Source organism: Macrobrachium nipponense, chromosome 20 (genome assembly GCF_015104395.2).
Source record: "Macrobrachium nipponense isolate FS-2020 chromosome 20, ASM1510439v2, whole genome shotgun sequence".
NCBI classification, from domain to species: Eukaryota; Metazoa; Arthropoda; class Malacostraca; order Decapoda; family Palaemonidae; genus Macrobrachium; species Macrobrachium nipponense.
In genome coordinates this window covers 19,929,553-19,944,343 of record NC_061089.1, presented here as the reverse complement: position 1 = coordinate 19,944,343, position 14,791 = coordinate 19,929,553, and the positions used below count along the sequence as shown (strand labels likewise).

General features: G+C 40.7%; 1 protein-coding gene across 2 annotated transcripts in view; it reads left to right on the top strand.

Moving 5' to 3' along the window:
* Positions 1–14,791, top strand: part of LOC135222774 (gem-associated protein 5-like) — a 291,182-nt gene that overhangs the window by 227,395 nt on the left and 48,996 nt on the right. For both annotated transcript variants that reach the window (XM_064261034.1, XM_064261043.1), the window contains exon 20: positions 2,347–2,440. In XM_064261034.1, coding sequence (XP_064117104.1) covers positions 2,347–2,440 — 94 coding nt within the window. The remainder of the gene's footprint in view (positions 1–2,346; positions 2,441–14,791) is intronic.

Genomic DNA, 14,791 nt, shown 5'->3' with positions numbered 1-14,791 from the left:
GGCTAAGCTTCGGCCAGGGTCCGATAATCACCAACATACATGAAACAACTAACATTATGATATAAACTGACAATAAAGGTAATAAAACTTTGTTCCGATACGTAATACAAACCATTGGTCCTTTAACAATAGGAATGTAACTTGCGGCAGCTGGAACCGGTCGTAATCTTAGAACAAGGGAGTTCAGCAGTTAAGTGCTTGTCCGACAGTCAGCGCACCGCACGACTGGGAGGTGAAGAACCACTTTGCTTTCGGCCGCGCTGGGTGACAGACGTGTTCGCCATTTCTCTCTGCCCACCATCGTCGCATGCTTCGTACCTTTAAAACTTTAGTTTGCCGCCTTTTTCTAGTGTGCTTGTGTGAAAATCCTGTAAGTACTTGTGATTTTTGTTATTATTCTGATTATGGATCCTCGTGAGCTGGAGAGTTCCCCACGGCCCCCCCATCAGCCGCAAGTGTGGGGCCTTCCGCTCCTTTATCGAGGTAGATCCTCATGATTTATGTGCTTGGTGTCGGGGGCGCGAATGCTCTCGCACCGAGCCTTGTGATATGTGTTGTATGTGGTCGGAGGAGCAGTGGGCACAATACGAGTGGAGGAAGAAACAACGTAAGCCTGCCAGGGAGTCATCGGAGGGTTCTCCGGCTACTCCCCTGGTCACGGACACGTCGTCTTCTTTCCTCCCTCCGTCTCAGCTCCCACGTATGGCTACATCACTTTTTGGGTGGGGGAGGGGGGGGTTTCTCGCTCCTTCTCTTCGCCCGATCAGTTGAGCGTGGAGGAGGGGGCGAGATACCCCGACATCCAGTTGTATTCGGGGTCTTCCGTCCTTTACACATAATCCCACCTCATGCCACCCCTCACTCTGCGTTTCCTGGGCCTAAAGCAAAGTGACTCCTCTCCTCGCAGTCGAGCTGACCACCAACTGCCGGACAAGTAGTTAACTACCGAATCCCCTTGTTTGAAGCTTACGACCGGTTCAGCTGCCGCTAAGTACCTTCCTATTGTTAAAGGACCTCAGGTTTGTATAGTTAGGAAAAATACAATATTTGACATTGTTATTTTTGAGAGAAATTACAAGTGTTAGGAGATATAACAATCACATAGTGGAAAAGACGCAAGTCTTTCCTCTATATCCTTCCGCTTAGGCGTCAACAACCTTAGGTGACTGGCTTTGACGCCAGTGCGTTCTCCTGCCAATTCTGGAAGAATAGGGACTTCGTAGCTGATCCTCGAGCCAAGAGGAGAAGTTTCTTCTCCATCTTCGAGCCAGGACTGTTACATCCCTATTATATGAAAGCACAAGAAGTAGTTGTAATTGTCAAAACTGTCGTGCCTGAGGCTATAAACTCATGCTAGAAAAGACTAGCTAGAAAGTGTTGATGACTTCACTGAATATACCACAGAACTTATCAAAGCTAACAAATATATAGTAACACCAGGCTAACATCAAGTGAAATGTATCTACTTATCAAACACCAATACTGAAACAAATGATTGCACCTCATTCTGAACACTTTGTACCTTTTTTATATAATACATTAGATCTCGCTTCACCAAGCTGTCTCAGATGGCAGGGGGATAGGAGAGGCTTGGATTTTGGATTTTACCTCCCAGAGATGCACCATGATTTCTGTTGTTTTTGTTTTCTTTTCATTTCTTTAATTATGGATTTAAATAATACTGCTACTAACACCACATTCTTTGGAAGCTTGAATTTCAAGTCAATGACGTCAGTGGGCTTGTTCCATATGAATAGGGTTCACCTTATGAATAATTATGATACCTCTTTTGTCATTTTCCTCATTGATTGGTCAGCTTAATAAAAATAATCCAAATAGCATTGAACAGACAATCCCTTTGTGAATATATCCAAAATAAACATGGTTTCTGGCAATACTTCTACTACTTTGTCTGTATAACATCTGTTTTGGTCATCTCGTAAGTCATTTCTGTTATCATTGCCATAGCTTCAGTTTCTTTTATTATTTCTTTTAAGGCTATGGTGAATTCATTGACATGCACTAGCTATTTCTGTCTAGAATGCATTTGTGTTTAGAGTAATACAGATGTCACACTGATACTTAGTACCATTTTTGATGGCACACTTATTTTTTTGTAATTTTGAAGTTGAATGTATGAACAGTGATTTGTTTCCTCAAACTTTTAAAAATAAAAAAGAAATAACATGAGTGTTACAGGTAGTCAGTCTTCTAAGTAAGGTTACATAATTGCATCTTCTGTCATCCATGATTTACGTTTTAGAAACATAATTAAAGCATTAATTATCTTCAGTGTCAATTTGTTTTTAGCATATAAATGGAGTATTTTCAAAATTTATTTTATAGGTTGTGGGAATATGCAAGTGAGGCATATGCAGAACAACTGATTGAGGAAGGAGATTTTATTTCTGCAGCAACATATCTAGTCAATATTAATAAGGCAAGTTAAATTTTGCTAGTGAATGTATTTTGAATGAATAGTCATTCATAATTCTGTGGCGGAATCAAAGCCAAGTAAAAAAAAAAGCAAGCAAACTCCCCACAGTTACGTTAATCGTACACGCTAACAAAGTTTCCCACATTCACACTTTCCCCTTTATGTTACTTTTAACCTGCAGGACAATTGGTTCAACAAAATACCAAACACACAAAACAAAAAAAACACAAACAAGTACTCACCTCTGGCTCGATACTCCGGGCTAGGCTGTGCTGTCCGCTGGATAGGCTATAAGCTAGCCGACACACAACCACTGCCGATAACCAAACACAAACCAACCAACTGAGACCCACAACCCCACAAAAAACAACCCAACAGATCACTGCAGATGAACACCAACAGCCCAAAAGAACACGACAACCACACAACTTACCCCAGCACAACAACCCGCCAACACCAACACTGCCCCAACCACCACTCTCAGACACCGAAATGCACCAGCAACCTCTTCAACCTCCCCACAACCAGACAGACACACGCGCAACAACTTTACAACTCCAAAATCTTCAAATAACACCAAAACAACTAACCACCAAAGGATAACTGCTGCCAAAACCAACTCTGACTTCACCAGACGCCTCACTGCTTACGACTCTCGTAACAGACTCCCACTTATATACTACAGAGCGCCACAACAGACACGCTTCCGACTGCCATTTAACCACTCCCATTCATTCTTCCACCAGTCTCTCTCTCTCTCTCTCTCTCTCTCTCTCTCTCTCTCTCTCTCTCTCTCTCTCTCTCTCTCTCTCTCTCTCGTAGTAGCCATCTTGCTTGGTGAGACGTACCCGCGTGAAGTCAGATTAATCAACAGATATCACAAGTTTAACATACGACTAGAATTTGAGAAATATCTAGAAGTGTTCGTGAACTATCGGTGATAAGATTAGTGTGAAAAAATAGTAGGATAAAGCGTCTTCTAAGTTAGTTTATCAAGTGTAATACTATAAATCAGAACAAGATGGCAGTAAGTTCCAACTGCGGGAAGAGGTGGCGTAATTTGGCGTGTTTAGCAGATTCGCAAAGCGATGAGGTAGCAGGAAGGGAACTGGCATTTCTCATCTATGAAATCAGCAACGTCCCTAACCAAAAAAGATAACAAAGCCATTCATAGATATATTAGAAGGATATAATCCTTCAAACTGGAACAAATCTAATGAAAACATCTTGAAAATAATTGAAGAAGTTCCAAATAAAATCCAAGTGGTCAAGAGACTCATAAAGAAAATATACATAAACCAACATATTCCGACAAAGAAAATGAAATAAGGTGAATCTTGTGAATATCCTAATTGATGCATTAGGAAAAAGAATGCCAAAAGCATGCAAACTGTGTAAGGTTTGTATAGCATAGTCAATCCCAAACCTAATCAGAAAATGTGCTGCATGCAACATTCCGACCCATCCACAGTGTGCTGAGGTAATACAAGATTTGAGAAAAGATACAGGAATTTTTTTGTTCAACATGTCTATCAATGGATAGACAATGTTATTAAATCAAGATTGAATGTACAAATAGTTGAGGATGAAGAAGAAGAGGAAGAGGAAGAAGAAGAAGAAAAAGAAGAAGAGGAAAACGGAAGAGAAGTAAACAAAAATGAAATGACAGAAAAAAATAAGGAAAACAAAGAACAAGATAAAAGTATGGATGCAGAGATACTCATTGATACTACATATGAGGCAATAAAGCAGCATACCTACGAAGAAATAAATTACGATATGACAACAGAAAAGCAAATCCCGAAGAGGCTCTACCCAGATCTACACAATGACGGGAAAGAGGAAAAAAATAGACAAGAAAGACAAAATCTGCAACCTTTTGAAAAGAGGGAATTGCAGATTTGGAGAAAGATGTTACTACAAACATCCTAAGATATGTCAAAACTATGAAATATATGGTAAATGTGCATACTTAGATGGATATGGGGATGATTGCAGAGATCTGCATCCAAAAAATATGTAAAAACCTAAAGAAGGAAAAGGATGTAAGTTCGACAAAAAATGCAAATATATGCACCCTGTAGCCATGAATCATAATCAAATAAATAACCAACCAAGTAATAAAATCCAAAATAAGAAAGAAACAAATAAAGAGAGAAATCAAGAATATCAGGTAAAAGAGAAAAGCAAACCACCAATGAGATATGCAGAGGTGTCAGCATAAAATTTCAAAGCATCAGCTCCGAAATTCTACTCAAGAGATAATAACTGTATTTATTATGCAAGAGGATATTGCAGAAACGGAGGAGGAAAATTGCAGATTCAGACACAAAATGAATAATTATGATGAAGGAAGATCAAATATTATGGAAAAGTTAGATTTTTTAATGTCAGAATTTCTGGAAATGAAAAAAGAACAACATACCAGAACAGGAAAGAGACATGGGAAAATCCTTATTACTACCAGTATTAAATGAAGGAGAAAACACGCAAACCATCATAGTGATGAATGCGCAGGGTTTAGTTACGAGTAACTCAAAAAGAAAAATAGAGTACTTAGAAGAACTAACCCAAAATGAAAAGAAAATAGATATAATGATTATAAGTGAAACCTGGTATTCCCAAGAGACTGGGAATGATGATCAAATAAAAGGGTTCCAAACTTATAGATCAGATAGAAAAAATAGGAATCAAGGGGGAACCGCAATATATGGGAAAGACAAAAAACAAGGAAAAATATATGAGAAATATAGTAACTCAGAATGTGAACTAATAGCGGTAGAATTTGAATCTGCAAAAAATTGATGAACATAGTAATATATAGACCTCCTAATACTAAAGAGTTTGACTTAATAATTGAAAAATTGGATGATATATGTAGAAATCACAAGGACTGGACTATTCTCCTATCTGGTGACTTCAACTTTCCTTTCGTAGAATGGAAAGAACGAATAGGAGATTGTGGTTGTACTTATACATATAAAAAAGAGAGTAATAGTAGTGCAGAAGATAAGAGGCAATTTGAAAAGCTATTAGATATGCTACTAGAATACAACATTCAACAAATAAATCACCTGCCAACAAGAAAGGAAAATACTTTAGACCTAGTATTTGTGAATGAGATGAATTATGTTAAAGAAATAATAGTTTATAATGCGAGTATTTCAGACCATAATGTCATAGAATTAAACAGTTCATTCCAAAGCAAGTGAAAATAGAGATAAGCAAGAAATGAAAAAGTGGGAAGGATATGGAAAATACAACTTCTACAGTAAAAATATAAAATGGTCAGAAATTAATGAAGAATTAAACAAAGATTGGGATAACATTTTCGTAAGTGATGACATAAGGGTAAATACGGAGATATTATATAAAATATTGGAGAAAATAGTGGAAAAATATATACCGAAGAAGAAAAGTAAACATCATTCATGCATACCAAGAGACAGAAGGATCTTGTTCCAGAAAATCAGAAAGTGGAAAAAAGGTCTTGCAAAAGAAAAAAATGCATGGAAAGTTATAGAACTAAAAAGTAAGATAGAAAATGCAGAACAAAAGATTATACAATCAAAAGAAAATGAAAAACGGGACTTGGAAGAAAAAACCCTATTAAATATCAAGCACAAAACCCAAACTATTATACTCATATGCGAAGAAGATGAATAAAAGAAGAATAGAAATAGGCCCTCTGAGAATTGAAGGAGATTAACGAATGAAAAAAGGAAATTTGCAACATACTGGCAGAACGATATAAGAGAGAATTCACCCCTAGAATAGATAATGAAGATAATGATATAGAAGTAAGGGAAGAAAATAGTGAATATTTAGCTGACATAGAAATTAATGAAGCTGATATTGTGCAGGCAATTAATGAAATTAAAAATGGAGCTGCTGCAGGGCCGGATGGAGTCCCTGCTATTTTGTTAAAGAAAGTAGTTCATTCTATCGCAAAGCCACTTGCAATATTATTAAGACAAAGTGTAGATACAGGCAAGATTTATGATGAGCACAAATTAGCATATATCACCCCTACTTTCAAAAGTGGATCAAGACTAGAGGCAAGTAATTATAGGCCTGTGAGTCTAACATCACATATTATGAAAGTGTATGAAAGGGTAATGAAGAAAAATATTATGAAACATTTAATAAAAAATAATTTGTTTAATATAGGACAACACGGTTTCGTACCCAGAAAAAGTACACAAACCCAACTGTTAGTCCACCGTGAGAACATATTCAAAAATATGAAAAGCGGAAATGAAACAGATGTGGTTTATCTAGACTTTGCAAAAGCTTTTGACAAAGTAGACCATAATATATTAGCAAAGAAAATTAGAAAAACACAATATCGTAGATAAAGTAGGAAGATGGTTAAAAGAATTTTTACACACAGAAAACAGATAGTTATTGCAAACGATGAGAAATCGGATGAAACCAAGGTAATATCCGGTGTGCCACAAGGTACGGTGCTCAGCTGCAATATTGTTTGTTATTATGATTGAAGACATAGACAGTAATGTTAAGGATTCGGTAGTGAGTAGTTTCGCTGATGACACAAGAATAAGTAGAGAAATTACTTGTGATGAAGATAGGAACGCTCTACAAAGAGACCTTAACAAAAGTATATGATTGGGCAGAGGTAAATAGGATGGTATTTAACTCTGATAAATTTGAATCAATAAATTATGGAGACAGAGAAGGAAAGCTATATGCATATAGGGGACCTAATAATGAGACAATCACAAATAAGGAAGCAGTTAAAGACCTTGGTGTGATGATGAATAGGAACATGTTATGCAATGATCAAATAGCAAATTCTGTTGGCAAAATGTAAAGCAAAAATGGGAATGTTGTTACGGCACTTCAAAACAAGAAAAGCTGACACATGATTATGGCTTTATAAAACATATGTTCGTAGTCCACTTGAATATTGCAATATGATATGGTACCCACACTATCAAAAGGATATTGCACAAATAGAGAGTGTACAAAGGTCCTTTACAGCTAGAATAGAAGAAGTTAAGGACCTAGACTACTGGGAAAGACTACAGTCCTTAAAATTATATAGTATAGAAAGGAGAAGAGAACGCTACATGATAATTCAGGCATGGAAACAGATAGAAGGAATAACAGAAAATATCATGGAACTAAAAATATCAGAAAGAGCAAGCAGAGGTAGATTAATAGTGCCCAAAACTATACCAGGAAAAATAAGGAAAGGAAAGACACAGGACATTAATCCACTACGCACCAGCATCGATAATGCAGCGTCTATTGCAATGCGTTGCCAGCTCATCTGAGGAATATATCAGGAGTGAGCGTAGATGTGTTTAAGAATAAGCTCGACAAATATCTAAAACTGCATCCCAGACCATCCAAGATTGGAAGATGCAAAATATACCGGAAGATGTACTAGCAACTCTCTGGTAGACATTAGAGGCGCCTCACTGAGGGACCTGGGGCAACCCGAACGAACTGTAAGGTCTGTAAGGTAAGGTCTCTCTCTCTCTCTCTCTCTCTCTTAAATATAAACTACTATCATTACTCCTCCATATTACCTTCCCCATTACATTTGACAACGTCTCCTTGCTCTCACAACATTCGCACTAAATTGCCTTTCGCAACACCCAAGGATGCTCAGATGCAGGCCCCCTGGATCTTGTTTGAGGACCATCATACACACTTTCAGTTACATCGCCATTCACTTCTTCCAAACCACTTTCATTCAAACTCCTATTATCTCCCTCACCACCATCCTCCCAAATTCCATTCACTACTTCACCGGTGTTTTCTAACTCTGGTTCCAACATCTCCCCTATTTCGGCCACCAAACCACTCAGTTCATGCATACTTCTGTCAAACGCCCGCAAAGACTTATCCATCCTATCAACTACCTCCTCACTACTCAGTTTCCTTCTCACTGAAGTCTTATTTGTCCCTGTCAACTCAAACCCACATACACTACAAGTATCATTCATTCCCTCAAAGTCATCTGTAGCACACGCTTATCAACCATTTGCACCCCACTACCAACCCCCTTACATGCCGTTCACGCTTTTCCCTTCCATTTCCTCTCTCCACACTCTTCTGTTTTCTTCCATACTCAACCAAAACCAACTGTCGATCTCCCAGACCCATTTGTTCACTGACAGTTGGTTCATACTTATTCACCCTCAACCACTCACTCATCGCATTCTCCTGAACATACTGCAGTACTTCCCTCCATTTACGGAGTTGGTTGTGGTGTGCCCTAACCTCATCCATTCCCCCACCTACTCGCAATTTCCCCAAAACATAACTCAATCCACTCGGTCCCACTTCCAAAATCTCAAAAGGCCCTTTAAATTTCTCCCTTACCTTATTCACATTCATTCTCCCCATCTCAACCACCTCTTTCAACACCTTATCCCCAATCTTAAAACTACACCTTTCACTCGCTTTCTTCCACAAATCCCGATCACCTTCTGACAGACCCAAACGCGCCCTGACAATCCTTTCAAAATTCAACACATATTTACAAGGGGACATATCTATACTCTTCTGTAGTGTGGCGTTATATACCCACACTGCACGTCCTACATACATATCCCAATCCCTGTTGCCCTTACTCATCATTCGCAAAATCTGTCATCGTCCTAACAATCTGTTCAGCCAACCCATTCGCTCTGGGCATATACGGAGTAGACTACACATGCATAATACCCCATTCCTTCAACATTTCTTCAAATTCCCATCCCACAAACTCAGGTCCATTATCACTCAACATTTTTGCCGGCTTACACACACACATGGGCAACATCACTTGACCCACCATTCGGGCAAGAGTTTCACTCCTCTTATCTTTGATGGGAACCACTTAGGCAAATTTACTCATGTGATCCACCATCACAATCATCCCCACGTGTCCTCTCGCAGTCCTAGGCAAAGAAACACAATCAATCACAAGCATTTCAAACAGCTCTTTCATCTGCAATCGCAACACAGGTGGATTTGCATGCGCACACTGATACTTTCCCCTCTGACAGTCTTCACACGTGACAGCCACATCCACACAAATCTTGTTTAAGCCAGGGGCATACAATCTCTCTCATGCATTCCCACTACTTATTTTTCCCCATATGCCCAAACCGATCATGCACCAACAAACACATACTCACAGCTGACTCAACAGAAAACACCGGCACATACACTTCCCTGTCATTCACCCCTTTCTGATGCAAAAAGTACACTACGTTTTTACACACCACAAACCGCTTAGCAACCCTCTTATATATATCCAACTCACATGGCCAATCTTCCACACGCACTCCTCCCACAACACATTGTCGCAACACACTTATCTCCAGGCACCTTTCTTGCATTTCCTCAATCTCTTCCTCACTCAACAGATCATTCTCACTCCTAGCAATATCAATCATACCCACAAAGTTTACTACAAATACATTACTATCTTGAATCCTAGCTAATTGTCTGCCCCCCTTTCCAAGAATTCCATTTCCTATAACTAGGTCCATATCATGGATCCTCAAAAAATCTATCCTTATTAAAAAGCAAGACGGCATATAATTTTCTCCTATAACTATAAAGTTATGTACTACTTCCAGATCTCCTAACCTAACCTTTAACCGTACCTCTTTCCATACTAAAACACTTCCTTGTCCTAACCCATGTATTCTTACACTTGTAGACTGCCTTTTCACTTCCCAATCACATCTCTCAAGTTCACTCACCACTGACCCACTCACCAAGGAAACTTGTGCCCCTATGTCAACCAAACTACAGTACTCCCTATCATTTACTCGGACAAACGTCACCATTTTTCCTCGAGTCCCATGCATACACACATTCACTACCACGTCCACCGGGTTATCACATCACAATCCTCATCACATTCATCCTCAGTTAATTCCCCATTTCCACAATTCTGACTCGGATCCCCTTCACAGTCCCTTTTTGTAACCAACCAATTACAACCACGTTCCCCGCACTGAATCATCAAAACCCCATGTTCATTACCTGTACTCACCCTTCCTTGATACTCAACCAGTCTGTCCATCCAAAATACAATAACACTTTTATTCCAAACAACTCAACTACTGCTGACAACAATTCATGCAACATTTCTCCTTCCCCACCTTGTTCCTCCACATATGCCACTTCCTTCTGCACATCACTCATCAACTTCACTCGCAACTCAATCACACTACCGGGTACCTCTTCAACCAGACCCCTACCTTCCAAGTCTTTCAATGCTGAAAACAAACATTCACACACACTGTCATTCCCTTCAAACCTCTCTTTTACAACTAACCCCTCAGGTACCTTATTTGGATCCCATTCACTTTTGCTTTAGTAAAAGCTTTACTCACATACGCAATCACTCTCAATTGTCCCTCCCCATGCACCTCTTGCATCTGCACCAAGCATCCTCCCATACTAAACTTACTAGCATCAGCATACAACTCAAGCTTTCTGGCATCCTCACTATAGTCTGGAAAAGCCAAGGTAACGTCTCTAGCAGCCTCCTCTTTCAATCTCTCAAATGCTCCCACCATTTGCTCATCCCACCTCAGCTTAGTACAGTTTTTCTTCCTGGTCCATTCAGTCAGCGGCTTCCCTATACCCGAACAATCCCTAACAAACTTCCTCACGAACTCAATCAAACCCAAAAAACCCTTTAACTCCTGCATGGTCCAAGGACGTGGAAACTCCTTTACTTTTTCCACAAATTTTTCACTCTCCTTACGCCACTCGCACTCACCTTATGACCAAGAAATTCCACTTCTCCAGCCAACCACATACACTTCTCCAGCTTCACTTTCACTCCAACCTCTTCTAACCGTTCTAACACCTTCTCAAGCAGTTCCATATTTTCCTCAACAGTCTCACTTACAATCAAAACGTCATCTATAAACACAGTCACCTTCCTTCTATCAAAACCAGCCAAAACTACATTCATCGCCCTTTGGAAGGCAGCAGGTGCATTAGCCAATCCAAAACTTAACCTCTTGAATTGATAGTGACAGCTACCACTCGAAAAAGCCGTAACATGCCTGCTCCCTTCCTCAAGAGGCATCTGGTAATAGCCCCTTACCAAATCCAATTTTGTGAACACTCATCCCATGCATCTTATACACACAATCAGACACCTCATTCATCGGGAATCGCTCCTTCACAGTCACTTCATTCACCTTCCTGTAATATACACACTTCCTCAAACTCCCATCTGTCTTGCGTACTGGGACTATGGGACTATTCCAAGCACTCTCGCTCCTCTCAATCTCTCCCACTCTCTCAAGTTCCTCACACTGTTCCTCAGTCTCTCGAGCAACAGGCGCAGAAAAGTGTCGGGGACGCTGATATATGGGGGTATTGTCATTCAAAACTATCTTGAACTCTGGAAGCTCAGATCCCCTGAAATCCTTGTCACCCCGACTCAACGCACCCTGCCTATCCCACAACATCTGCATCAGCCGCTCCATCTCGTCATCACCAACATTTTCATCCACCTCAATTCTTTCTCTCAAATCGTCATACTTCTACTCATCACTTTCTTTCATGCTACCTGTCATCACCTGCCCCACTGTAACATATCTTTCGTCATCCACATCCACCAACGTATATAACAACCCCACACAATCACATTCACGTATACCCCGCACTCTCTTTTCCTAACACTCGGCAATGAGGCTACAAAAACCTTAGGATTCTCCACATCCAAAATCCTGTCGTACACATGCATGCTCGCTCTTACCAACTTGTTCGCATCCACACCCTCAACCACATATGCACACTTGTCACCTTTGACAATCCCAAGACTATTGGGCCACGCAACTTTCACACTAACAACTTCTCCGACTTCTCGCGGCACTTTTACACTCTTTCGCAACCAACGGCACTCTCTTCCATATTTTACTGCTTACTCCTCCATCCCTATCCAAGTACAACTCTCATGTACATTCCCCTTCCTATGCAACTCAATCATTTTCCTGCTCGGATGGACCACCATCCCACACTTCTCCAGGAACCTGTACCCTAACAACATATCATACTTATCACTCATTCCCTCGATCACATAAAAGTCACCTTCATCCATCACTACCCCTTCGATTTCTACATTTTCATGCAACATTCCCTCGACAGGCATACCCAAATTTCCTGTTCCTCGTACCTCCCCTTTACATTTCGTAATTTCACTTCACTCTGCAACTTGTCACATCCATTCTTAAAAAGAACACTGACACTGCACCCAGTATCAATCAAAGCAACCAAACACACCCCTTTGCACCTCACTTTTACACTCATACATTCATGAGCTCTTCCTCCAAACCCTTTTTCATGCAACAGTCCTTCACACACATGCATCACTCTTACTGCCCGCACACCAGAGGACCCACCCAACTGAATCCCCTTTATACCTAGTTTCCCGAATTTCCAACCTGACTCATCCTCTTTCGCTCACACACACTTGCCACATGACCTTCCATTCCACATTCAACACATTTTGCTCGCTGTTCTTTACACATCCTAGCATAATGCCCGTTCTTCCCGCAATTACCGCAAACCTCAGTCACATGGGTGCCTCGACATCCACTTGCTATATGCCCTACTTGCCCACACCTGTAACATTTAATATCCCCATCTTACACTCACTCACTAAATGCCCATCTGTCCACACCCGAAGCAGGCTCCCAACGCCCACCAACATTCATTCTTCCTGTGCCCTAGCTTTCCACATCTGTAACACTGCTGCTCTCTTTCACGACTAACCGACCCTACTCTTCCAACGCTTGCACTCCGATCTCTCTTAGGGCTAACCATACTTGCGTTACTGGCTCTAACACTCCTATCAACCACTCGCTCTGCCATTCGCCTTGGCCCAATCCAAAACTGCCTCCCTATAGCTCTTAAACTCTGGCATAACTTCAGCTACTTCAGTCCTAACACTAACACTTCTACTCTCTTTCTTACACCTATCCAACTCATAATCCTCCACTATTTCCAAAATGTCGTTCCACGTCAACCTTTCATTCGTCCATCGCATTTTCTCCTTACGTTTCAGATTTACAAACTCGTACACACTCTCAGGCACAGTCCCCAACAACTTCCTCACTAACTCTTTACGCTCATTTATCCCTTCGTCCCCAAACTTTTTCATGGCTAATGTTTCCAACCTGCACACATACATCGACAACGACTTGCCAACATTCATTCTTACCTCATCAAAACCATGTTTTCTCCTATATCTAACACTACTCTTTATCCTCTTCGCCTGTTCCACAATCCTGGCTTTCACACACTCATAAGGCACATTCCCCACACTCATCATTACCCCATACATACTCAACAAAAATCCCGTTAAAAAGCTACCAACTCTCTTGCCCAGACTCTCTTGTTATCCCTATACTTTGCCTCACAATACTTCTCATATTCCTTAAAAAAATCCCCTATGTCCATACTACCATATTCCTCGTATTGTGCACATCTAGGTATCTCTGTCATATATACAGCCTTTCATACTTCCTGCTCTCTCTCACTCTCACTATAGTTACTTCCACTCTGATCCCTCTTAACCTCATCTGAATACAGCGAATCAACTTCCATACTAACATCCATGCTCCTGGTTACACTCTTCTTAGCCTTCTTTCTTCCCACCTGTTTCCACTCACCGCTATCTAAATCACTCTCAGCCCTTTCCCCAATGTATTCAGTCCTAGTCTCATCCTGTCCGTTATCCATACTAGCCTTCTTTCCCTCAGTCTTCTTTTCCTCAGCCCTCTTCTTATTCTTTTCCTCAGGTTTATCCTTAGCCTGTCTCTTTCCCTTCTTTCCCTTACCTATCACAACCAAGTCACCTTCATCACTTAATCTCATCCACTCGCTCTTCCCCTTTCCCTACCACTCCTGGCCCATCACAAGACCCAGTAGGCCTACCTTCTACAGCCCCCTCTCCCATGAACCCCTTCATCATCTGCACTGCATTCATCATCATTAAGAATTTTTCGTCCATTTTTTCAACCATTCTCTCTTCCGCTCCTTTCACTTCTTCTTTCATTTCCACTTTGGCACTCCTTAGCATTCCTCTCATTTCCTCTAATTCACTCTTCAGCTCCTCACACTCTACCCTTAACCTCTCATTCTGCACTTCCAACCTTTGCTTAGCTTCCCTCACCAAACGCAACTCCTCCTTCAGCCCCTCCACTTCACTAAATCCTTCCATCCCACTAGCCTAGGCCAATCGTCCTGCAGCTGCCACACCAGCAGTCCCTGTTCGAGGGCGCCAAAAAATAATGTTGCGGAATCAAAGCCAAGTAAAAAAAAGCAAGCAAACTCCCCACAGTTACGTTAATTGTA